Source organism: Diceros bicornis, chromosome 17 (genome assembly GCF_020826845.1).
Source record: "Diceros bicornis minor isolate mBicDic1 chromosome 17, mDicBic1.mat.cur, whole genome shotgun sequence".
NCBI classification, from domain to species: Eukaryota; Metazoa; Chordata; class Mammalia; order Perissodactyla; family Rhinocerotidae; genus Diceros; species Diceros bicornis.
The window spans coordinates 12,196,679-12,224,082 of record NC_080756.1 but is presented as its reverse complement, the minus strand read 5'-3'; the positions used below and the strand labels follow the sequence as shown (position 1 = coordinate 12,224,082).

At 40.0% G+C, this 27,404-nt stretch overlaps 1 protein-coding gene across 2 annotated transcripts; it reads right to left on the bottom strand.

The window, feature by feature from the left end:
• Positions 1-80: 80 nt before the first annotated feature.
• PTGES3 (prostaglandin E synthase 3) lies at positions 81-23,648 on the bottom strand. 2 transcript variants are annotated; one of them, XM_058557884.1, is made up of 8 exons: positions 23,345-23,648; positions 6,176-6,289; positions 5,953-6,022; positions 5,112-5,210; positions 4,265-4,354; positions 2,155-2,217; positions 1,283-1,307; positions 81-975 (listed from the first exon to the last, which is right to left on the bottom strand). In XM_058557884.1, coding segments are annotated over exons 1-8 (483 nt in total). In that variant the 5' UTR covers positions 23,347-23,648; the 3' UTR covers positions 81-955. The 2 variants fall into 2 exon arrangements, with proteins under 2 accessions (XP_058413867.1, XP_058413865.1); XM_058557882.1 differs by lacking the exon at positions 23,345-23,648 and adding an exon at positions 22,698-22,720.
• Positions 23,649-27,404: the final 3,756 nt, after the last annotated feature.

The window sequence follows — 27,404 nt, the reverse complement described above, 5'->3', positions numbered from 1 at the left end:
TCCTCAAAATAAAAACTCCACTCCAATAAAGGCTAATACATGAAATTACAGTAAACCAGACACTTAAAAGGACAGCCAAAAACTCTTCCAACAGTTTATTAGAAAGAATATAGACATTAAAAAAAATCCCCACTGTCATGAACATAAATTGAGGTTTTCAGCCCTGGTACAAGCTGAATCAAAAAAAGAAATAAAAAATCCAATAGTGTATTAACATTTTTTTTGCTCACTTGCCATACTGACAGTGCAAATACAAATTTGGTCTAAATGTACAGACTCTCAAGCGACAATGTACAGCCTTTCTTCGTCCTCCATGCTAAGAGATGTAAAAGTTTAAGGGTCAAACAATACCAAATGTACAGGCTTCAAAAACCATCTAAGTTAGGGCATTCACTAGTTTTAGCTAAGATACATCTGGAACACTGACAAGTGATCACTTACGTACAATAATGTGAAGTAAATTTTTTGAAAAATAAAACTTTAGTGGAACAATCCTGAAGGATATACCAGAGGAACAACAGGTTACCAGTTTAAGGTTTCAACCAATTTGTTTCAGCCACTCTTGAGTCCATGTTCTAAAATCTAAAATTTAGTTATCTTTCCCTAAGCCAAGAGCTTCCTACCATGTCAGTATCTATGTTATGAAGTAAAGGAGACTTAGGTGAAATTTTATCACAACTGCCGTATCAATTGCCTAGGACCTCAACAGCGTCATGGAAGTCTGGGAAATGTTCATGCATAAGGTTATTGCCTTAGCTGATTTAAAATTGCCCCATACAGTGGTACATATCAACCCTTAGTGAAGCCTTTAAAAAAACAAACAGGTTGAAAAATGGGTTAAAGGAGGCAAATACAGCATCTGCCTTTAGAGCTATCAACTCAGGAATTCTCTCAATTATGAAATCTTGCAGAGAAGTTATGTTTCTTTCTCAAAATCCGGTGACGACAACATTCCTTATTCCAGATCCGGCATTTCTGCAAGGATTTTAAAAAGATTAGTATGAAGTATAAGGGAATAATCTACCAACTTCAAAATCTTACAGGAAAAGCAGCCAACAATAAAGTTAATAAACAGTTCCTAGCAAATTAATTCGTTATCTTTTTTTGAATTTGAATCTTGAATCATTCAAATTTCTGTTTCGGCTATTTATTAGAGATCATAAAGAAATAATCATTTTTCTTCCAAGAATTTTAAAGAAATTAACGTCTCTATTTTGAGAGTTTGGTGTTTGAAGTGAAATATCACTGCAAACACACTTTTTTTTTTAACCAACACACTTACTTTCATCATCACTGTCTTGTGAATCCTGCAAAGGGGAAATAAAACAAGTTACCAAGTTGATCAAACCAACATTCCTCTGCTAACTGAAGAGTTTGTCTTAAAAAGATGAAGCACTGTACTTTTGACTAAGGTAGCAAATATATGTGGTTATATCAAGCCTATGAATTTAATCAATGGACTTAAGAATAGGTTTACATATAATGAACTGATGTACAGCTGAGGCTCTATCTTCCCGTAAGATGTGCACCTTTTGGTGGGAACTGAGCCCATCCTTTAAATCCCTTCCTATCAACCAGACTGAATCTTATATAGAATGGTTTCTTTTTTCTTGGCATTCAATGGAAGAGAAAAATGGCTTAATATTAAGACCACTAGACTGATAGAAGACAATGAACTCTAATCCTGGCTGTTGAATTGTGTAAGTATTTTCCAAACTGTATTGAAAACTTATTTAAAGATGTTAACAGAATGCCAGAGGGGGGAATGTTGAGAAGAGTGGTCCAGTATATCTTCCTCCTATAGATTTCACAACGTCCATCTGTTCTATAGTCTCTGACCAATCCTGCTGTAAATACCTATTTAACTTTGTCAAAATAATCCCTAAATGAACTCGACTGAATAACGCACATGATGTCTCTATGCAATGATTCTTTTGAAATCTGGTCCCTTTAAAAATGGCCCATAGGACACTAGTTCCCTAGTAGGTACCCATCCCTCAAAAATGGGCACATTCTAAAAACTGCTTTCCCTTATATTTTTAGGAAAAAAAAAAGAAGTGGCAAAAAAAGTAATCTTGAATCTATAGAAAACAACCTGTAAACACATAGTTTCTTACTATTTAGGTAAACAGAGAAAAGAATTTATAGACTTACATCATCTGCTCCATCTACTTCTGGTAAATCTACATCCTCATCACCACCCATGTTGTTCATCATCTATTTGAAGTGTAAAAATTAGTTTTAAAAGTGATGTTAAATTAAGCCCTAATTATTAGGTTGCACGCTCCAGAATAAACCTTAAGTCTGTCATCGATTTCCACCAATAAAAAAGCAAAATAAATGTTTTAAGTACCTTCCTTTCTGGAAAAGGTAGATTACAGGTAATTACATAAAATCCTGAATACTTGTAGGGAAGTTAACGCTAAGTTCTCATCGAAGAAACGTGAAGTTATTAAAATTTATCCAGCAAGATATCTACATACGATGTAGAAATTAAACACCCAAATCCTGAATAGTGGTTACCTCTCTGGTGGCTAAGGACAAGAATGAGATTCATTTGTAGTTGTAGTTTTGTATCTTAAGCTAAGTAGTATGTGAATTATGGTATTTTCATTATAGTTTTAAACATCATGAAGAACCAATAAATGATTTAAAACAAAGTCCTTCAGGATGACTTGTATAAAAGGCCTGAATATTGAATCAAAGGCTAAAAAGCAGTAACTAAAAACAGAAAATAAACGTAATTCTTGAAAGAAAAGGTACACACTGTGGAAAATACCCTTGTATATGTAAACACTCTTATAAGCTTACAATAAACTGGGACTAACAGCGCATAATTACATTAAATACTAATTTCTTATCTTTGGTTGTTTGCGATCATAAAGCAAGTAGCATATTATTTAAAAAGGTACAAATAACCAAAGACTAAACAACTATTATCAGATAGGGAAGGACTTTATCTCCCCAAGTTACAACTCTTCTATAATGTTTAAATTTCTGAAAATTTAAAATATTTACATAACCACACAAAATTTTGTAAACAAAAATCAAAGTCTTCAAAGATACACGCTTACTTGGACTTGAGAGTTAAAAGGGGCCTTAAAAGGATACCTAGTCAAATCTCTCCACATAAAAATTCTGGGCAATCTAGTTTTGAATAGTATGAGTAACTAAACGCATTTCCCTACATCTGAAGGGACCGTTGAACACTTCAATTAAGTTTCTTTGAGCAGGAAAAATGCTCAAAATGTGCCAAGCACAACGCTAGGGGTTGAGTATACAATGGTAACAGAGAGAATTGAATATATTGAAGAGCTATTTAGGAGGTAAAACAACAGAACAAAGATAGTGGTTAATGTTATATTGGATAGAGAGAGGCAGTGAAAGAGACGAACGTTAAGAAGTTGTGACTTACACAGATGAGTAAATAGTGGCACCAATTACTACAGGTAAGGAACAGCATAGTTGAGGAGAATCACATGAATACCACACCACATCCTCCCTTCCCTCTTTTGAAATCAAGATGCCAGAGCCATGTGAAGAGAGATGTTAAATAAGCTGTCGCATACATGAAGCTGGAAACTTACTCCTTTTAACTCTTAGTTTTCAAAGAAGAAATATTAAAAAAAGTCTAGTCAATTAAAATCTCAAATCACAATGAAAATGGATTTCACGGGTATATCTTCAACTTACAACCTAATGTGCTCTTTTCTGATCAACTTTACTGCAGTACATTTGATAAGGTCTATTCTACCTAAAGGGAGATCCATCATTTCTTTCCTTTGGCCATGGCAATATGTATTTGGGTGACATCTTGGAAAAACAGGCTTACTTAAACCCTTTCCTTGATTTTGCAAACTAAAATGGCCCTATATACTACTCATCGTGTGCATCGCACCATGATTCTTGTGTTTGAAGGTTTATATTCATGTCCCATGACCTTAAAATGCAAGCCAATTACTGTATTCATGCTCCTAAAAAAATGTTCCAAGGCTGGAATAAAAACTAGCTGTGTTGCATTGACTGTACAGTTTATTTTCAACTTTAGAACTTAACACTAATATTTTTAAAAAATCATAAACGAATGTTAAACTTCAGGATTAAATGACCACTGGTAAGATCTTATTTGGTTTTATGGCAGAATAGCTTTGAAGGTAAAATAATACACATCTTAAATACTACTAGGTGCTTTAAAACCAAATTAAACAGACTACATAGAAACGCACTGGGAGGAAGATGGAAGAATATATTTAAAAGAACTTACCTCAGAGAAACGATCAAAATTAGACATGTCTTCATCTGAATCATCTTCCCAGTCTTTCCAATTATTGAAGTCCACACTAAGCCAATTGAGCTATAGACCAATACAAACATCACCCTATGATTAGGTTTACATGCACTCACTGGCGTATGCCTTAAGACTACATTTCCTGAACTGTGGGTTCATACTCACTAGTGAGGCATGGAAATAGCACATAAAAAGAATAGACTGGAAAATCAGAGTTAAGTCATGCAGTAATGGTAAATATAGTTTCATGAAGCTTCTTTCACAGCTGTTAAACAAACCTACTTTGTAAAACAACAAAAATTCATTGGTAGGAACTTTCTCAGATTATTTAACTTTTTTTTTTGTTAAGAGCCAAAGTATACTCCATGTGATATCTGAGTAATTTATAAAGGCTTCTAAAGCAAAGTCTGCCTCTTGAATGCACAAGATTCTGCATCAACTAGTGACTAATCTTACACCACACTTGGTTTTAAGTTAGAACTAATGAATCTCAAAGTAGAGGAAAACATATAGAACACAAGGCTTTAATAGTACTTAGCTATAAACAAAAATACTATATTCCTCATACTAAACAAATGTATCTTTTATTACTTAAAAATACTGGTTACCAGAGGGGAGGAGGGCACAAGGGATGATTAGGCACATGTGTATGATGATGGATTGTAATTAGCCTTTGGGTAGTGAATATGATGTAATCTATACAGAAATCGAAATATAATGATATACACCTGAAATTTGTATGATGTTATAAACCAATGTTACTGCAATAAAAAATAAATTAAATAAAAATATTAAACTTTAAAAAAAAGAAAAAGAAACTTACCTTTGCTCTTTCTTTTGTTAATCTTGGCCATGACTGGCCAGATTCTCCTTTTCGTAAACAACATAAAATTGATCTGTCCGTTCTTTTATGCTTGGAATCCTAAAAACGAAAACAAAAGCACCATCACAACATTTACCTCTCCAGTATCACTAGAGGATAGAAAGTAGCTTGTCATTTCCTAGTCCTCCTTCCTAATTTCTTTGCCTACATTTTCTCTAAACTCTGAAAAAAACATCCCCTAGACTACTAAAAATTTCATAAGCTATTCAATTGCAAAAACAACACCATTTTTCTTCCCTGAACAAGGTGAAGAGAAAACCTTAAAAAAATTAACCAAACATGGTACAATCATAGAACAATTTAAAGATTCCATACTTAGGTAAGACAAGCCTCAAGAGTACTGCCCTGAGTCCAAACAGTGATAACAAGAACAAAAAGAGTACTCAGAAAATTAGTTAGAAGGGAGAAAACATCGCAAAATATAACTAGTCAGCCTCTGAACTGTTAAGAAAAACAGAATTAGGGCCGGCCCTGTGGCTTAGAGGTTGAGCGTGCGCGCTCCACTGCTGGCGGCCCGGGTTCAGATCCCGGGCGCGCACCAACGCACCGCTTCTCCGGCCATGCTGAGGCCGCGTCCCACATACAGCGGCTGGAAGGCTGTGCAGCTATGACATGCAACTATCTGCTGGGGCTTTGGGGGAAAAAAATAAATAAATAAAAATTAAAAAAAGAAAAGAAAAGAAAAGAAAAACAGAATTAGTGGTTACTGCTAAAAAGAGTACTTAAAGTGTGCCCATTTCCTCATGATTTAAACAGGGATTAAAGCATCAAGACTACTTACATTTGGATCAATACTGTGGAAAAGATCAATTTCATTTAAATGTTTAAAATTATCACTTCCTCCAAGACAACTGTATTAAAAAAAAAAGGAAAAAAAAAAGAATGAGCCTTTTCAAAGAGGTAAAGATTAGTAGTAATGTCAGTGAACACACAAAACAAACAAACCAAAGTTATTGCTGTCTGAAAATAAGCTCTTTATCCAATGATGTAAAATGGTAATTTACCTGAATGTAAGTTTGGATTTTTCAAAATTTACATTAACATCTTTACTGTCTTCAACACAAAATTCAATGAAGACATAGTCCCTTCGATCATACCACTTTGCAGAAGCAGGCTGCCTACAAAGAGATAAAATTAGACAAAGTTAAGCTGGAATTCATTAACTGCATATTCACATACCTCCCAAGTTATATAAAGTAATACATTGCTCCACTAGAACATTGATTATTTTGAGGCAGTTTCAAACAGAAACTACATTTTTACTATAACAGCTGCATTCAAAGTTAAAACACAATGATATTTATTTCATAATAGGAAAGATTTAAAAAACAAAACAAACAATGCTCAATAGAGTTAACCATTTAGGTAACCCTGTCAAAATTTATATGCTACTCCTTTAGGGCCCTGCTCCTAAAATTCAACTTGACAGACTTAAAAAAAAAAATCAAACAGAACTAATCCACTGTCAACTGAAATACAGTATTCAACATTTCTACTTAACAACGCTAGAAACTGGAGGGAATTAAAAAGTATGAGAAATGGGGTGGGCCGGTGGCTCAAGCAGTTAAATGCTCGCGCTCCACTTCGGCAGCCTGGGGTTAGCGAGTTTGGATCCCAGGCGGCACTGAAGCACCACTTGTCACGCCGTGCTATGGTGGTGTCCCATATAAAGTAGAGGGAGATGGGCACATATGTTAGCTCAGGGTCAATCTTCCTCAGCAAAAAAAAAAAGAGGAGGATCAGCATCGGATGCTGGCTCAGGGCTGACCTTCCTCACCAAAAAAAAAAAAAAAAAAGTATGAGAAATGACAAAATTTGTCCTCAAAAAAGTTCTCATCTGCAGCTTCTTTCTTTCTTTTTTTTTTTGGTGAGGAAGATCAGCCCTGAGGTAACATCCATACCAATTCTCCTTTTTTTTTGCTGAGGAAGACCAGCCCTAAGCTAACATCTATTGCCAATCCTCCTCCTTTTTATTTCCCCTTTTTCTCCCCAAAGCCCCAGTAGATAGTTGTATGTCACAGCTGCATATCCTTCTAGTTGCTGTATGTGGGATGCCGCCTCAGCATGGCTGGACAAGAGGTGCGTCGGTGCACACCCGGGATGTGAACCCAGGTCGCCAGTAGCGGAGCTTGCACACTCAACTGCTGAGCCAGGGGGCCGGCCCCTGCAGCTTATTTCTGACTATATAAAGCAACTTTTTTTTCTTCTGGGCAAACAAATCTTCCTAACAAAATTTTATGTTTCTAAATAATGACATTAGATAACAAATCAAATTTCTTTACAACCTCATCTTTTACTCTATCTATACATGTATGCAACCCGGAGTATTTGCTCTTTCCTTGTTATCCACCTGCTCCTGTTCCCTGCAATATACCTGTCATCTTCATCCTGTCAGTTCCCTAGAGCTCTACCCATCCATTAAAATTAAGTTTTAGAACATGGCTAGAAAACTGCTAGAGGTAAATACAGTCAAATATGGTTAGCAGGCAATAAATATTATATGTGGTAAATACTTTAAAATTTTTCTTTGTAATCCTTAGACAAGTATTTGCATATGCATAAAAATTCCTAGAATTCACACACACAGCAGCATTTGCCTCTAAAGAATGAGCCAGAAAGACAAGGGAAAGGAAGTAGAACTGATACCGGCTCAACATAAGGTTGACATAAGGGAAGCCATATTGTAGAAAAGAAACCCTACTGTAACTTGGAATGACCTCTGATTAACTAGCCCAGACACGCTCTGTGGATTTTATGGCCCCTCCCAGCTGCTGTAAGTTGATAACTTTGTTCTTTTTTTTTTTTATTTATTTCCCCCCAAAGCCCCAGCAGATAGTTGTAGGTCATAGCTGCACATCCTTCTAGTTGCTGTATGTGGGATGCAGCCTCAGCAGAGCGTGCGCACTCAACCGCTAAGCCAGGGGGCCGGCCCATAACTTTGTTCTCTTGAGTTCCTTCGGAATGTGATGACCCCCGGGGCAGAGAGTCTGCTGACAGCCATCATCAAGAACAACTGAAAGATCAGGGTATAGGGCTTTGCTCCCGTCTCTGATGCATATCCAGCAAAACCAAACACTATCAGGAACTAAGACCAGATGTCTGCCCCTACCTGGAGGTCAGATGGATGCCCCCACTCAGAGACCAGATGCCTCCTCCACCCGAAGACCAGCCCCCTATATAACTGGCCTGTAACCCTTGTTCTGTAAGATGGCTTTTTTTGGACATTAGTCGGCCATCTTCTCTTTTGCTAGCAAGCTGTAATAAAAAGTCCTTTCTCTCCTCCCACCTGCCTCTTGACTGCAGCAGGCAGACAAACCCCCTTTTTGGGCGGTAACAGAACCACATCATTCAACTGTTTCAATTATTTTTTTAAAATAAGCATGTGCTGCTTTAATAACCTAAAAATTAAAGTTACTGGCTGTACAGCAATTCTTTGTATTTTGTGCAACTTTTCTGTAAACCTAAAATTTCAAAATACGAGTTAAAAAATATTAGTTATTATATGTTCAAACACTACTTATAAATCAACTCAACTGAAAGGAATTGCTTTGTTTCCAAGCTCTAAAATTCCCAAACCTAAGGAGTAGCAGTTTAAAGTCCTTTCTATAAATAAAAAGTTGCAGCCAACTGCTCAATATTTTTATGCAATTGTTAAACTTGACTAGTCATACTCCACTCTGGAATACTGATATCAGATCTAAAGTAGGTTAAAAATTATAAATGGTAGTTTCCAAAGTCTAAATACCAGCAAATCAGCAAGTACCAGGAAATACCAGCTATTTCTTTAGGCATCTATTGGCAGATTTAAACAAAAAACAAAAACGAGATTTTTAAATGCCTCTGACAGACACCTAACCAAACTTCTGTGGACTAAGAATTCACAACTTCTAATGTTAATATAGCTAATAAACAATTTAGGAGTTTTATGAATAGGTCACAATAAGCCACACATTATTTCTAGCTCATTTTCTTGCCAAACAGTATTCTCAATATGTGGTAACAGGTTCTGTCTTTAACTGAAAATATTTTCTAACTTAATAGGTAATTAAAACTTGAAATGACTAGCTTCATAGATTTTCAAATTGAAGTGATCAGATAGTCTTCTTTTTAAAAAGTAATAATGAGGGCTGACCCGGTGGCGCAAGCGGTTAAGTGCTCGCGCTCCACTGCAGCGGCCCAGGGTTCGCTGGTTCAGATCCCGGTCATGCACCGACGCACTGCTTGGCAAGCCATGCTGTGGCGGCGTCCCATATAAAGTGGAGGAAGATGGGCACGGATGTTAGCCCAGGGCCAGTCTTCCTCAGCAAAAAAAGAGGAGCATTGGCAGATGTTAGCACAGGGCTGGTCTCCTCACAAAAAAAAAAAGAAAAAAAAAAGTAATAATGATTACAATCTTGGGCAATGCACACCCCAGTGCCAAAATACTATTTCCAACTACAAGGAACCAGAATTCCTACAGAGAAATGGTTGACCTCAGGCCTGAGGTGGGAAATATAGACGAGACTGGGACATCTTCTTGTGCAAATTAAGCTATTAAAAACAATGACAATGACATCAGCCAAAACAAGAGGCAACAATCAATATCTCTCCCCTGGGCCAAGGACAATTTGAGGATCATAAAGAATGACTGCAGGGCCGGCCCGTGGCTTAGCGGTTAAGTGCGCGCACTCTGCTACTGGTGGCCCAGGTTTGGATCCCGGGCGCGCACTGACGCACCGCTTGTCCAACCATGCTGAGGCCGCGTCCCACATACAGCAACTACAAGGATGCGCAACTATGACATACAACTATCTACTGGGGCTTTGAGGAAAAAAAAAAAAGGAGGAGGACTGGCAACAGATGTCAGCTCAGGGCTGATCTTCCACGAAAAAAAAAAAAAAAGAATGACTGCAAATTGATTCAAATACAATGAATAAAGAAACTCTGCGTTTGTATCGATTAAAAAAAAAATACGGGGGCTGGCCCAGTGGCGCAGCAGTTAAGTGCACGCGCTCCGCTGTGGCAGCCACGGGTTTGCATCCCAGGCGCGCACTGACGCACCGCTTTTCAAGCCATGCTGTGGCAGCGTCCCACATACAGAGTGGAGGAAGATGGGCATGGATGTTAGCCCAGGGCCAGTCTTTCTCAGCAAAAAGAAGAGGATTGGCCACAGATGTTAGCTCAGGGCTGATCTTCCTCACACACATACAAAAAAAAAATAAGAAAAATTACCCATAATTCTAGATCACCAGAAGATGCAACAGCTCTAATTCTTTACAAGTTGGCAACGAAAGAGAAAGAACTGGGCACTTTTCCTTCTCTTCCTTTATGAACCTTTATTCATAACTAAATAGGACCAGTTCATGAAGGAAACTTCTTTACAGAATTCCAGCTCTGGTGTGGAATAAAACATGGAGGGAAAAAAACCTGCCATTTTGGAACCCTTAAACTGATTTGGCAGTGATCATCAAAGGTGAAACCATTAACAATTAGATGAACAGTTGATAAACAACTTATGATCACTAAAAGTGGGACAATCAGACATATACCTCCCAAGTTGATGCAACATGATATATCCCACAGTAAACTTAATTCCAGTCTATAGGAAATATGAGGAAAAGGAAGAAGTTAAATGATACCAGAAGAAGGTGATAAATCCAGAACACTGTTTCTTAAATCAATGGCATAAAGAAGAGGGGGAACTGATCTAGATTAAGAAAGACAAGAGTTATCAAACAAGTACAATTTATGAAGCTAGTCTGCATCCTGATTCAAACTAAACATAAAGATTACTGAAACTGTGGAGATCTGGATATGGGCAGGGTAGCAGATGATATGGAAAATGTTAGTTTTGTTAGGCGCGAAAGGCATTGTTTTTATGAAAAAATGTCCATTCGAGATGAAAACTGAAGTATATGTGGTTTCCATTAAAATGCTTCAAAGGGTCGGCCTGGTAGCGTAGTGGTTAACTTCACGCGTTCCACTTTGGTGGCCCGGGATTCACGGGTTCGGATTCCAGGCGCGGCGGACCTACACACCGCTCCGCAAGCCACGCTGCGGCCGTCCCATGTACATAATAGAGGAATATTAGCATGGATGGTAGCTCAGGGACAATCTTCCTCAAGCAAAAAGAGCAAGACTGAAAACAGATGTTAGCTTGGGGCCAACCTTCCTCCCAAAAAAAAAAAAAAAAAAAAAAAAAAAAAAACCACTTCAAGAAAGAAAAAAGGGATAGATAAAACAATGTGGGAAAGGCCTGAAAAGTGTTGAATCTGGATGATGGGTAGATGAGAATTGATTATATTGATAATACTTTTCTTTAATGATATTAAATGATTTTGGCATGGAGCTTTCTTCCCTTGGAGCTACTCAGTCTAATTGTGAAATTGTGTTAGCTCACAAAATCTATGACTGTCCAATTGTCATTTACTCTAAAATCTTGGAAATTGCTGCTTTAGTAAACAACAGCACTTACTTGTTGCCATAGATTTCCGGATTGCAGATGTTCCTTATTTTAAAGAATTATGTCTGGAACTAATTAAAAAAAAAAAAAATCCATTGGGGAGAAGGGGAGAGTGTAGATAAAATAAGAATGACCCTGTGATGATGACTGAAGCTGAATGGGTACATGAGGATTCACTGTTGTATTCTACCTTTTGTGTTTGAAAAAAATACATAATAAAGCTAAGCTAAATCAGTTTCTGTTCTTATTAAAGCACACTGGAACCAAGAGAGAATCTTTTTTCTTTTCTGAAATTAGCATTAAGTAATCTGGAGTTATATCACTGTTTGGACTGAATTGTGTCCCCCTCCAATTCGTATGTTAAAGTCCTAAACCCCCAGTACCTCAGAACGTGACTGTATTTGGAGAGGGGATCTTTAAAAAAAGGTAACTGAGGTAAATGAGGTCTTAGGGTGGGCTGTAATCCAATATAACTGGTGTCCTTAGAGAGACTAGGACACAAGTTACACAGGGAAGACTCGTGAAGACACAGAAGACTATGGCCATCTGCAAGGCAAGGAAAGAGGCCTCAGAAAAAAAAAAAAAACCAACCTTGCTGATACCTTGATCTCAGACTAACATCCTCCGGAATTGTGAGGAAATAAATTCTTATTGTTTAAGTCATCCAGTCTCTGGTACTTTGTTACATCGGCCCTAGAAAACTAATACAATCATTTTCCAGATAATAAAAACAAAATTAAACAATCTAACCCAGGGGTTAGGCCAGGAGCCAAAAATGGTTTTTATATTTTTAAAGAGTTGTAAAAACAAGCATATGGTGTGGCGGGCCTGGTGGCGTATCGGCTAGGTTCGCACACTCGCTTTGGTGGCCCAGGATTCGCCAGTTCAGATCCTGGGCACAGACCTACGCACTGCTCATCAAGCCATGCTGAGGCGGCGTCCCACATAGAGCTACTAGAAGGATGTACAACTATGACATATAACTATCTACTGGGGCTTTGGGGAGAAAACAGAAAAAAAGGAGAAAGACTGGCAACAGATGTTAGCTCAGGACCAATCTTCCTCCAAAAAATAAAACGAGAATATGGGACAGAGATACTTGTGGCCTGCAAAACCTAATATTTACCAGGTGACCCTGACCTAAACCACCAAAATTCCAGGAAGGATCCTACATTTAACCTAACCAGTAATAAACACCTATATTCATTCATCTGAAAGGGAAACTGAATGTTTATGATATCCCTTTTTGTCTTCTACGAGGACCACAACACTTCTTTTTCTCCTATTAACCCAGAGAAGGACTGATTTAGCGTTAACGCTAGCTTCTAAACTAATTACACTAGATTTATCCCTAGCCTGATACTAACATTGGCAAAATTCGTAACTACTACTCAAGTCTGTTAATACATTTTAATAGTAACATACCTATAAGATGCAAAAACTTTTTTCACCTCTGCATACATTATATAAATAATCCACTATTTAAAGCAAAACAGGGCCGGCCCCGTGGCTTAGCGGTTAAGTGCGCGTGTTGCGCTGCTGGCGGCCCGGGATCCGAACCCGGGCGTGCACCGACGCGCCGTTTCTCTGGCCATGCTGAGGCCGCATCCCACATACAGCAACTAGAAGGATGTGCAACTATGATGTACAACTATCTACTGGGGCTTTGGGGGAAAAAAGTAAATAAAATTAAAAAAAAATAAAAAAATAAAGCAAAACAATACCAAAAACCCCCCCAGTGGGACATTCTAAACTCTACTGCCAAGCTCTTCCACACTTAACGTTAAGGCTATGTCGACTCCAGCAACTAAATTTTGCATAGCCTAAAATTCTCCTCTATCGTTTTGACTAAAATTTCTTAGTCTGTCTTAAAATGACAGAGTGGAAACCATATTTGTTCCCAAATACCATTTTTAATATGGTAGAATCTGGTGGGTATTCTCATCTGCAGAAAATTATAAGCACCCCTCACTTTAAAAAATGAATGCACCAGTGCAATGGTTTGAATACATCCCCCCATGAGAGCCAGCCCAGTGGCCTAGAGGTTAATAAGTTAGGCACACTCCGCTTCAGTGGCCCAGGTTTGCTTCCTGGGAGCAGACCTACACCACTTAGCAGCAGCCATGCTGTGGTGGTAACCCACATACAGAACAGGGGAAGACTGGCATAGATGTTAGCTCAGGATGAATCTTCCTCAAGCAAAAAGAGAAAGATAGGCAACAGATGTTAGCTCAGAGCAAATCTTCCTGAACAAAAAAAATAGCATAAAATACATCCCCCTAAAATTCACATGTTGAAATCCTAATGCTCAATGTGATGGTATTAGCAGGTGGGACCTTTGGGAGGTGCTTAGGTCATGAGGGCAGAGTCCTCATGAATGGAATCAGTACCTTATAAAAAGAGGCTCCAGAGAGATCCCTAGCCCTTTCTACTGTCGTGAGGATACAGCAGAAGCTATGAACCAGGAACTGAGTCCCTTCACCAGAAGGTAATCACGGTGGTGCCCAGATCTTGGAATTCCAGCCTCCAAAAGAGTGAGCAATAAATTTCTGCTGTTTATAAACTACCCAGTTTATAAATACCCATCTGTGGTATTTTGTTACAGCAACCCAAGCAGACTAAGACAACCAGTAGAGCTAAATGGAAAAAATTTGCTAAGGCAAATCTCCCAGCTATTGTAACTCTTTTGATACTATGTGCAAGGCATTATAAAAGATAAAACACCTCAAGTCTTTTAATTAACTGGTAGGACAAACATGTTGTAATTTGGAGTAAATTCATAAAGCTTAAGATTGAAAAACCAAGTTAGGGCTAGGTCACAGATGTCCCTGGAGGCAAGAGAAAGGAGTTTACTTTATTCTCTAACTGAGCAGTTAAAAAAAACAACATTAATTACAGCTATCATCCCTTTAGAACTTTGGAAATCTTGAAGAGGAACAAAATTCCATATATAATAGAATTCCACAGCATATGACTTGTCTCTATAACCAACACTATAGTCAAAGTTTCAACACCTTTCTTTTCTTTTTCTCTCAGACTTTTCAATGTTCAAAAATTTTTATAAGCAGGTACTCTGGACCATCAGATAGCAAACATAAAAAATCTTGAGGCCTATGCCTAAGAATTTAGTGAAACAAAAAGTTTTCAGTATTCAATTGAGGCCTACAAATCTTAGTTAATACCATAATAATTCAAATCTGAAATACATGATTTAGATCAACCTCATGGGATATATATATATTATACGCTCACCCCATAGAATTACATATAATTCCACAGCGTTCTAGTATATTTCCCCCAGAAATCTTTAATGCCTTTCTGTCATAGTAGTGTTCAATTAGATTGGTTTCTTTATTAAAAGGTTTCTATTAGGGGCCAGCCCCGTGGCTTAGTGGTTAAGTGCACATGCTCAGCTACTGGTGGCCCGGGTTCCAATCCCGGGCGCGCACCGATGCACCGCTTGTGCGGCCATGCTGAGGCGGCATCCCACATACAGCAACTAGAAAGATGTGCAGCTATGACATACAACTATCTACTGGGGCTTTGGAGAGAAAAAGGAAAAAAAAACGAGGAGGACTGGCAATAGATGTTAGCTCAGGGCCGGTCTCCCTCACCAAAAAAAAAAAGGTCTCTATCATATACAAATGTGACAAATTATTATTAATATTTGAATTCTTACTCTAAATCATTGGGAAAAAATTAGATACTATCACTTAGTCACACAATATCAGGCTCTTTAACACACACACACAAATGTACTGGAGAAAACAGCAGAAATGACTATTTAATAAAAATGCGTGTGTGTGTGTGTGTGTGTGTGTGTGTCTGTGTGTGTGTGTGTGTGTGGAAGATTAGCCCTAAGCTGACATCCGTTGCCAATCCTCCTCTTTCTGCTGAGGAAGACTGGCCCTAGGCTAACATCCGTGCCCATCTTCCTCTACTTTACATGTGGGACACTTGCCGAATTATGGCTTGATAAGCAGTGTGCAGGTCCACAGCCGGCATCCAAACCTGAAAACCGTGGGCTGCCAGAGCAGAGCACGTGAACTTAACCTCTATGCCACCACGCCGGCCCCCAAAATGCTCTACTTTTATAAAAGTATTTAAGGGACTGCAAAATGTGATACAGAATGTGCTAACTAACAATAATCTTATGGGCTGGCCCATGGCTTAGCAGTTAAGTGTGCACGCTCCGCTGCTGGCGGCCCGGGTTTGGATCCCAGGAGCGCACCGACGCACCGCTTCTCCGGCCATGCTGAGGCCTTGTCCCACATACAGCAACTAGAAGGATGTGCAGCTATGACATACAACTATCTACCGGGGCTTTGGGGGAAAAAATAAAAATAAATAAAACTTTAAAAACAAACAAAAAAATAATCTTATGATAAAATAGGCAAATATTTTTAAATTAGGTTTTATCTTCATTTAATGGCCTCATACAGAAATTAATCAAACAGAAAAAAATTGAAAAAAAGGATTAATTTTGACTGAAAAGGCAACTTCTTTGGAATAAAAAAAATTGGGGGCAAGAGGAAGAAGGGTAGAATCAGTTCAAGGAGAATCTATAGTAATAATCCACAGTTAAGAGAAACCTCAGTCTGACCAAAACATAACCAATAAGCTAAATATTCCCAAAACCAATGGCTCATAACAAGTCAAATGTACTTTGAGAGTATATATTGATTTGGTGGTACTTCTTTTCCAGATTTCCCAAAATATAGCAAAGCCTGAATTAATAGACTGTAAAATCAGAGATTTCATTTATAGATGGCTCTCACCAACTTTATCCTTCAACTACTGACCACCAATCTACTTTCCAATCTATGTAAGAGATATTTAAATTTGACTGAAGATGTCACATAGCAGAATACAGGACCAATAGAAGAAGACCCCAGTTAGTCCTAACTCTCAGTCCAACACCTCATGTAGCCTAGCCTCACAGCTAAAATACATTTAGAGTTTGAATGTTATTCAATAAACAAATATTTATTGAACATGGTGCCAGAAATTGTTCTGGAGATACAGTAGTCAACGAAATAGACAAAAATCCCTGCCCTTAAGAAGCTTACTATTCAAGTTAGATGAAATTTAGGCCAAAAATCTTCTAAGAAGTATGGGGATAAAGTGATCAGGTCCATTATTAGCTATTAGTTTATCTTTCTTAATGTATAAATAGATACATCATAAGATAACGTTTGTGTTGTTAGTACTGAGAGATAACTTACCTATATCTTGTATATATATATAAACTTGTAAGATAATGGAGAGTATTAAGACATTCTCTAACAGTACACAATCTCACACACCTTATTCAAAATTAATTAATGATAGTTCCCTTACGAGTTTATTCTTTTGTTCTTTTCTTTTTTTTTTTTTTTTGGTGAGGAAGATCAGCCCTGGGCTAACATCCATGCCAACCCTCTTTCTCTTTTTTTGCTGAGGAAGACTGGCCCTGAGCTAACACCCGTACCTGTGGGACGCCACCACAGTGTGGCCTGACAAGCAGTGCATTGGTGCACGCCCAGGATCTGAACCGGGGCTGCCAGCAGCAGAGGGCACGCACTTAACTGCTATGCCACGGGGCCGACCCACAAGTTTATTCTTAATGGAGCATGGTATTTGTCTGAATTAAAAGATCACTTTGAATTACAAGATAAAACAATAGGAATCAGCAGACAAGCTTTTTACTAGAGCTTAATAATGGAGTAACTATCTTGTAGCTTTAGGAATAACCTCAACATATTTCTACTAAGTGCAAAGCTTCTTAAAGACTAGATTCACTAATTTTTTATACATCCCAGAATATCTGTAAATATCAAGAAGGGTTATAAAACAAAAATAAAACTCATTATAATCAAGAAAAAAAGTCAGCAGTAAAAAAAGATAAAGTTCAGAATTACTGATTTTTTAAAACTGAGTTTGTCAACTGGTCTATCACAAGCAAAAGACAATCAAGAAACTGGTAAATCTATTTCAGTTTGTACTAAGTCAGGAATGATTCCGAAACATGAAAATTCTGCTACAGAAAGTGAAAAAATAGTTCCAAGTTCATAGACTGAGCAGTTTTTCCCTAAGTATTATCAAAAGCCCTGCCTAGGGGCTGGCCCCGTGGCTTAGCGGTTAGGTGCGAGCACTCCTCTACCGGCGGCCCAGGTTCGGATCCTGGGCGCGCACTGACGCACCTCTTGTCCAGCCATGCTGAGGCAGCGTCACACGTACAGCAACTAGAAGGATGTACAACTATGACATGCAGCTATCTACTGGGGCTTTGGGGAGAAAAAGGGAAAAAAAGGAAGAGGATTGGCAATAGATGTTAGCTCAGAGCCGATCTTCCTCAGCAAAAAGAGGAAGACTGGCATGATGTTAGCTCAGGGCTGATCATCTTCACACACAAAAAAAAATCCCTGTCTATAAACGTCTAAAACCTAACTCTCTCATACACACATTCCTTGCTCAGAGAAATCCCAAGATATGCCTCTCATACTTTCTTTTTTTTAATATAATTTTATTTATTTATTTATTTCCCCCCCAAAGCCCCAGCAGACAGTTGTATGTCATAGCTGCACATCCTTCTAGTTGCTGTATGTGGGACGCGGCCTCTGCATGGCCAGAGAAGCGGTGCGTCGGTGCGCGCCCGGGATTCGAACCCGGGCCGCCAGCAGTGGAGCCCGTGCACTTAACCGCTAAGCCACGGGGCCGGCCCTGCCTCTCATACTTTCAGATCTTCTCTATGTCAGCTGTACTACTATGTAAAACTTTCTGGAAAGGTGATCTGATAGTTCTGTGGTTCCCAAATTACGTGCGAAGGTGCATCAGGGCACTATGGAGGAACTTACAGGGCTGCCAGAGAATATTTTAAATTTGAGAGGAATTCAATGATACTCACCTTCAGTCAAGCCACCAAATGGTTCAGTTTCAATGCACTACATCCCTCTCCATTAAGTTTCATTTTTTGCATCGTTGGATTTTTGGTAGTTGCTATGATTAAAAAAAAAAAAAAAGCACCCACAAAAAACCAATGAGGAACAGGAATTTAGCTCGAAGTATCCAATCTGATTCCAAGGTATAGGAAGTTACATAGTGGGGGGCAGGCCCCACGGCATAGCTGTTAAGTTTGTGCATTCCGCTTCCGAAGTCCGGGGTTAGCTGGTTCGGATGCCGAGCGGGGACCTACTTACTGCTCATCAAGCTATGCTGAGGAGGCGTCCCACATAGAAGAGCTACAACTCTACAACTATGACACACAACTAGGTACTGGGGTTTTGGGGAGAAAAAAGAAAAAGAGGAAGACTGGCAACAGATGTTAGCGCAGGGCCAATCTTCCTCAAAAAAAAAAAAAAAAAAAGTTACATAGTGCCCAAAAGGCAGACACTTTCCATTAGTAACTGTGGTGATACAAGAAACTATGTTTTTCTTTCAATTTATGTGTATTAGTTTTTTCAAGAGCTACTAGGCCGTTAGGACAAAATACTTAAGTTGTTTGAACCCACTACCTAATGAACAGAACTGCTAGGTTACTCCTTTTGGCCTAAACAGCACCATAAAAAAAAAAAAAAACACTACTAAGACACCAAGGGGGCGAACCAAGAACTTGTGTGAAGCTCTGTGCTAGTTCCTTTATTTGGTAATTTGCACTCTAAAATATACAGGTGAAAGCTGTTCTCAAAGATAACATGCCCCCTAAAACTTAGTGCCTTTCTTCCAAGCAACTCTATGACCTTCCCAAATTCCCTCTTTTGTACATATAACCTTTTAACATGCCCAAAGCAGATAAAATAACTTGGCCGGGGCCGGGCCCGGTGGTGTAATAGTTAAGTTCGCACGTGCTGCTCCTGGTGGCCTGGGGTTCCCAGGATCAGATCCTGGGCACAGACCTACACAGCGCTCATCAAGCCATGCAGTGGAGGCATCCCACATAAAGTAGAAAAAGACTGGCAGCAGATGTTAGACCAGGGCCAATACTCCTCAGCAAAAAAGACAAGGATTGGCAACAGGTATTACCTCAGGACTATCCTTCCTCACACAAAAAAATTTTTTTCTTCATACGTATAAAACTCAAACGAGGTCAATCTCTCACTGCCTCCATTACAGACAAATTTCATAGCCTCAGGGCTCCGTTACCATATGTCAAGAAGTGGCACAGGTTTTAACAGAAACAGTAGTTTAGATAATAAATAAAAATGAACTACAGAGACATGATTCTTTATTTGGAAATTAAAGGACCACCTGAGGGGCCGGCCCTGTGGCGCAGCGGTTAAGTGCACGCTCCGCTGTGGCGGCCCGGGGTTCGCCGGTTCGGATCCCTGGCGCGCACCTACACACAGCTTGTTAAACCATGCTGTGGCAGCGTCCCATATAAAGTGGAGGAAGATGGGCACGGATGTTAGTCCAGGACCAGTCTTCCTCAGCAAAAAGAGGAGGATTGGCATCGGATGTTAGCTCAGGGCTGATCTTCCTCACACACACACACACACACACACACACACACACAAAAGGACCACCTGAAAATTATTCTCCCTTTTTGTTAAGTAGAAAAAAATAAGCCTTCTGTCAGAAATCCTGGGTTCCAATTCTATTTGAGACAGCCCTTTATACTAATTGGTGCTATGTGAATTGATATTTGAATAACTAGATCCTAGAATCTAATAAAATTAAAAATTTTAAACACCTGTCTGTAACTTAGATCCTTTCAGTACACAACGATAATTAAACATGCTAAGGTGGAAAGGGCCCCGACATAAACTTTCCGGCAATAAAGTATAGCTACATGTGAAGATCAACTATTGCACAGAAAATCCACAACAGCACATTTTATTTGGCTGTGGGATACAACATGAAATTGAGTATACTGCTCAAGGTAGGGTTTCAAGTAATTGGCATCTTCCTGGAAAAATCAAAAGTTCAAAGGTGTCCTGGGGAAGTCAGCCTCAATTTAAAATCTATCACTGCCAATCTATACAGTAAATTACAAAAAGTTTACTACAACACACTTTGTATTTTTGTAGCAAACTACACTAGATGCAACAATTCTCAATTTAAGAACTCAGATAAAATAGGATCTTAAGCGTTTAAGAGCTAGATTGATTCTAAAACAGTTGATATTACAAAGGTATTTTTTTCTGAAAAGCTACAATCACAAGCCACTTAAGACCCCAAAATGATATAGCTTCTAGATTTCAAAACTGAGAAAATACAATTAAACAGAAGAATCTTAATTAACAATACATACTGGTCTGCACTCAGGTGATTTGTCACTTCCAGTTTCTACTGCCTTCTAGTTAAAGTCTAACTAAACATAGAAAAAAAGAAAATCCAGTTGCCAGATTACAGTCGTTAGGAAGTCAACACTGAACAAAGACCATGATCAGTTACTTTTCCTTAGCTTTTAGAAATTAACCATATACCCCATGCTCACTATTACAATTTGTTCTGGAAACAAAACATTGATGATTTTACTTTCGGGTCCCAATCCTACAAAGCTGAGTGATGGCAAAGTAAATAAGATTTTAATCAACGTTAGAAATAGTCATGGTATAGTTCTGGACAATTTATTAGTTTAAGTACAGGACACCAAAAAGAATGACTTCAAATAGCTCAAAACTAAATAAAACATTTTACTTTATACCCACTGTCAATGGGTCCAACTTAAAACCAACTACAATCGCTAATTTAAAAAAAAGCAAATGAGCACCCCCTGCAGGGGGTTTGCGCAGGTCTTAAATGGGGGAGGGAGGTCCTAAAATTCCAGCCTTCTCCAAGGTAGGTGAGAGATTGAGAGCTTTCATGTATGCTACTATACAAAACTTTAAAAACGTGATTAAAAGAAATTTACCCAGGAAATCACTACTACAGAGCATTCAAAAAAAAAAAAACAAAAAAAAAACCAGACCCTAAAACCCTTAAGATTTCCAGCATAAATGTCTATTTCCACAACTAGAAAAATGTTTATAGCAGACATCAACAAAATGAACCCTTATCAGTGGATTCTTCCTGGGACTGGATGACCCATTAAAAGTTTTTCCCAATTCAAATAACTCATAATATTCATCTTGTAAATTCATTCATTTTATTAGTTCAATAAGATATCCTAAACAATTTGCAAAATTGCATATATTGACTATTTTAAAGAGGATGAGATTTATCTGATCTCTTCAAAACACTCATTTTGAAAGTAGCATTCTTTACGTAGAGACAGTGCTTTTTGGAATATTGTTACACTTTTCATCTTTTAATCTATTTAGTTAAGGTTTCCTATCTAACTATTTTATGTGACCTCCCTAGAGTTTTTCTATTTCAAACCGTATTAAACATGGTATTTCTTAACGAAAAGATATTTTGTTTGGCTACATTAGTCTATTAAAAGTTGGTAACGCTTTATCTGAGAATTCATCTTCTTCTCATAGATACTTTAAGACCGACAATCCTGCTACATTATTTGGAATAGAGATTTCAAAGGGAAAAGCAAAAGCTATTTTACATAAATTAAAATCTTCTATTAGATATCACCTATGGGGGAAAAAAATCCTTCCAAAATTCTAATAAATTCCCTTTACAGTAACACATGCTTTCCTCCCGAGGCTTGTTCCCCGTCGTCAACTGGCTATAGTGTATCCTTTACCATTTAAATGTCTAATCCAACATACTCACCGTTAATGTCATTAATTACATAAACCCTTGAAAGTGCATTACTTTTTATAGGAATAAAAACTGCTCCCCTTCAATTGCTCTCCATACGTAACCTTTAGAGAGCAGTTAGTCCCAAAAACTATAAAACCGGCAGTTCACACACCTGAAAACGTAAAAGCTTTTCCTGAGAAGAATGTAAGACCTGGAAGTGGCAGTGCCAAGAATTCTTAGTCGGTTAAAATCACCGAGGTTTTCCTTTACCATAATAAAAACTAAAGATCGCTAAAAAATGTGTGGTCACCTCCACAAAAACAAATTTAAGCTCTTCAAGACAACAAGGAGGCAATCACATACCTATTTCAACCTTAAATTAGGATAGGATAATGAAACCTCGCCTGTTAACAAAGAACACAGAAAATGTCCACAAGTATCTCTGGACTCGACACGTGCACAACTACCTGCTCATGGTAGCTCCTGGCTGCCAGGGACAAAGCTGCGTTTTGGTAACCTTCAGCCCCTTAAAGGGACTAGAGTTATGGGGAGGCCTGGAAAGACCCACGCTCAAGAAATCCCGACACCCGAGAGGGAAGTAAGTGGTGGCGCCGGCGCGGCCTCCTCCAGTTGCCTAGCAGTGCCTGTCGCTTCTCGGCGGAGGCCGCATGGGGCCCTCCGAGGAGCACCCCCAGCTTCTGGGAGCACCCACCACAGGTGCACTGGCCCACGGCCTGGTCCCAGACAACAGCGCGGCCGAACCGCACGGCCCAGGATGCCAAGCGGCAATCCACGAGGGCCCCCACCTCCAGGGCGCCCACATGGCCCAAAGCTCGCGGGAGACGAAGGCCAGAGACTAGTTAGGGACAGTTACGGACAACGCGGACTGCCCAAAGGGGAAAGCGAACATCTGGAGGAAAATGTCCTCCACCCGCCACGATACCCGGAACAGGGTCCTGGACCTCCAACCCCGGGGAGGAACGACTGCCACCACTGAGGGGAGAGAGCCGAAGGGGCCAAGAGCGGGGTAGGGGGAGGCGGCTTCCCGACAGCCCCCAGCACGGCCTCGGCCTCCCTCCGGGGCGACCTTCCCTCGGAGGGGTGGCGCACTCACATCGCGAACGGGGCAGGGGGACGGGCGCACGGATGGGCGGGCCTCTCCGGCGGCAGCTGGTGGGCAGTCGGCTCCTCTCCGGTGGCGACTCCGGCGTTTTCTCCTCGTCGCGGCCTCTTCTCGCTTCCCTCAGGCGACGGCGGCGGCGGGCTCGACCCGGGTCCCCAGAATGCACCGCGCGGAGAGAGCGGCTCCTCCGGTCGGGGAGAAGAGGAAACTGTAGGAAAAGGGGCGCGAGGACGGAGAATGAACGTGCGTGCGTGCGAGCGAGGGGTGGTGAGGCCGGGCGGCGGCTGGTGACGCAGCAAAATGCCCGGGCCCTACCGCCGCGCGTGCGCACTCTTTGTTTTTGGTTTCCTGCGCGGCTTTCTAGAGATATCTACGGAAAGGGCGGGGCCTCCCAGCTCCTTCGCGATCCTTCCCGGCGTTGGCCCCGCCTTACGTCCGCTCTCTCCCGCCCGACTCGTTCCCGCCTCTGCTCCTGCGCTCCCCCCTCGCGTCGGAAAACCGTTGGCCGCACCGCTATGGGGCCACGCGCCGGGGGCCGTCTCCGGGGGAGGCGAGCTGAGGCGGAGAGACGCAGAGTCGGGAGGCTTGAAAAGTGAAAGGGAGGACTGGTTAGTCTTGAGGAAGTAAACCAGCCCACCGAGGAAACATTCCACCGCCAAAAGATGCGAAAAGCGGTGCTGGTGATAGTTGCGGAAAGGGCTGACTTCAGAATCCAGGGCCTAGTCCACCTCGCCGTTTCTCTGAGGGTTGGAGACCGTGTCCAGGGGCAGCGGAAATTTGAGGTCTTTGGCTGAGGAGGAATGTTTGCCATTTGGGGCGGGCATTTCCCCCTGCTTTGAGGTATTAGTGCTGTAGGTGAGACAGGAAGGTCATGTGAATGGAGAGGCTAGGACACTCGGTGTCTCCAGCTACATCAGTTGGGGAGAGAGTCCCCCATCTGTTTCAACCTTTGTCTCTTGAACTGGTGCTTTGTGCAAGGCACTGGGTTAGGCTCTAATGGGAGATAGTAACCAAGAGAATCCAAACAGTACCTGCCTACTCTAGAAGGCCACTAAACAGTGGAGTAAGGGAGAAACACCAGTGCACCGCCCGTTAGAACCCAAAGGAGGTGTAAGGAAAGTGCCCTGAGACATTTTGGAAAGAGTGGAGGCTGCATATTCGGCATTAAGGACTTAAGTATCTGTGCGGGGCAAGGCAGGTATTGAGAACTGCAACCCTGGGCCCTATGCTCAAATCCCGTGAAAAAGGAAGGTTAAATCTCAGCTCTTAAATACTGTGATTCTAAGGAGCCTACTGCCTGTTGGGGAAAATAAAATTCGCAAATGCAGATAACTGAGTGCTATAATGGAAGTACAAAAAGTGATGGGAGCATAAAAGGAGGAGAGGTCCACATTGACTGGAAGGATTAGGATAGGCCTTGTTAAAAGTTACCCAAAACATGGAAATAAGGCAAGGCCTGGAGGGATGGCCTTGCAGTTCATACTGGGACGTGTTTTAACTTGCCTGTCTAAGCATTATTCTCTGGGAGAAGGTACCTGTGTTTGGCTTTGCTATTTATTAAATGATTAGAGCTCAAACATTGTAAGTTACTTGTAACGCTGTAGATTTCTGATTGATAGAAAAGCTAACCCCAAAGTTACAGTTTTATTGCTGTGTAGGACAGTATTTTTGTTTAACCTTCAACCTTATTGTAATTTTTATTTTTGTGGCTCTAAATACTTAGCTCCTTAAATACGCCTGCAACCAGTTTTACCGTCTTACTGGTTCCGTCAGTGAGTTCAATAAATGTTTGGCTCGTGTTAATTTTATATTTGTGGGAGAATCATGTTTGTAAATTTTTTGAAAATTCTTTGACAGCCTCATAGAGGTGACAGCAGGAATGAGTGGGAATAGTACATTCCAGGCAGGACTCTAGATAGGTGAAGAGAGAGAAATAGAAGTATAGGGGCAGGCCCCGTGGCGTGGCTGTTAAGTGCACACGCTGGCGCCCTGGGTTCAGGTCCCAGGCGAGCACTGACGCACTGCTTGTAAGGCCATGCTGTGGCAGCGTCCCACATAAAGTGGAGGAAGATCGGCAGGGATGTTAGCTCAGGGCCAGTCTTCCTCAGCAAACAAAGAGGAGGATTGGCATGGATGTTAGCTCAGGGCTGATCTTCCTCACACACAGAAAAAAAAGAAAGAAAGAAATAGAAGTACATCTAGATCAGGCATTGGCAAACTTTCTGTGCAGGGTCAGATAAGGCCATAAGGTCTCTATTGCAACTTCTGAACTCTGCTGTTGCAGCATGAAATCAACCATAGAAAATATGTAAAAAATGAGAGTGGCTGTGTTAAAAAAAAAAAACACTAAGAATGCTGAAACTTGAATTTCTTATGTTTACATGTCACACGATATTCTTTTCCAACCCTTTAAAAATGTAAAAATCATTTTTACCTGGAAGGCCATACAAAAACTGGCAGCCTGCTGGGTTTGGTCTGCAGGCTGTAGTTTGCCAACCCCTGGCCTAGGTAGTCCAGAGTATAGAGGAATGATTCAAAATAAGGTTTAGATGGTAGGTCACAACCAAGTAATGGTGGCATTGAATACCAGGCTAATTGTTTTCAACTTATTTCTCTGACAGTGGGAAGCTGTTGAAGTTTTTTGAAGGGCAGTAACACTTGTGTTCTAGAAAGATTAATTTGGTAACAATGTATAAGGTGAACTAGAAATGGAGGAACTGAATTGAAGATAGCGTTTAGAAGACTGCAACTCCAAATAACTGGCAGTTTCCCTTATCTAAATAAGTGCTGTGGGAAAAACTGCCTTCCACACAAGAAATTTTTGAAAATTCAAATCCGTTGCATCCTACTTCATAGTTTATTTACTTCCCCCGTCAGACGTATTTCAAGGGATTTCATGTTAGTGTAGCTCTGGAAATGGCTTCTCACTCAGACGTTTCACAAATAGTTTGTAATCAGGTTTATCCATCCCTTTACATGTTATCTCAACCATTAGCTGGTGGGGACCCAAGTTGTACCAGGTTCCTTTTTCGAATTCACTAACAAGTTCTCTTTCTAGATTCAAACATGTATAGTTACAGTGTTAGGGCTTTTGGGAGAGAAATCTGCAACCCAAATTGGCATAAACTAGAAAATACCTGGCAAGTAGTAGATGCCCATTTCACAAGTTTAATACTAACAGTAGTAAAAAGAATGCAGAAACAATTTGTCGGTTATAATTGTAGCATCAACCTTCCGATATTTTCTGAGGACTGAATTTAAATATGTGTCCATAGTCACTAACAGCAAAACAGAACTTTATAGATTTACATGTGCAATTAAAAATATTTTTTTAAATAATAACAGATGAGAACAGACTGGTTTTATGAGAGGATTTTCTAATAAGATAAAGAACTTACAGGTTGTTAATTTTGTATTTGTAAGGCAAATAAAGGGAAAGGGGGTAAAGTAGTAATCTGTTCTAGGTGTAGGGAATAAGAAATTGGTCATAAAGTTTAAGGGAAACATCATGACCTAGCTAAATGTAAACATCATGTATAGCAACTTAAATTACTTCATGTTATCTGATGCCATTATTGTCCCACAATTTGAAAGCATACCCTATCAGTCTCGTTTGGCAGTAATAGAGCTAAAAACAACTGTGCCTTGTATTTACCTTTTTCATATTCTGAGTTTTGCTACCAGTCTCTCACTGTGGGCCAACAACAGCATGAACAGCTCTAGGTTAAGGAAGAGGCTTTATTTTTTTTAATTTTTTAATAATTTTTAAAATTTAGTTATTTTTCCCCCAAAGCCCTATAGATAGATACAACTATAGATAGTTGTATGTCATAGCTGCACATCCTTGTAGTTGCTGTATGTGGGACGCGGCCGGAGAAGCGGTGCGTCGGTGCGCGCCCGGGATCCGAACCCGGGCCACCAGTTGCGGAGCGCACGCAGTTAACCACTAAGGCACAGGGCCGGCTCGGAAGAGGCTTTAAAAAGCTAATTTATGTTTTTTAATGAAATACATTGAAATCTTCTAAAAATGGTCTTCTACCCCAAACATCAC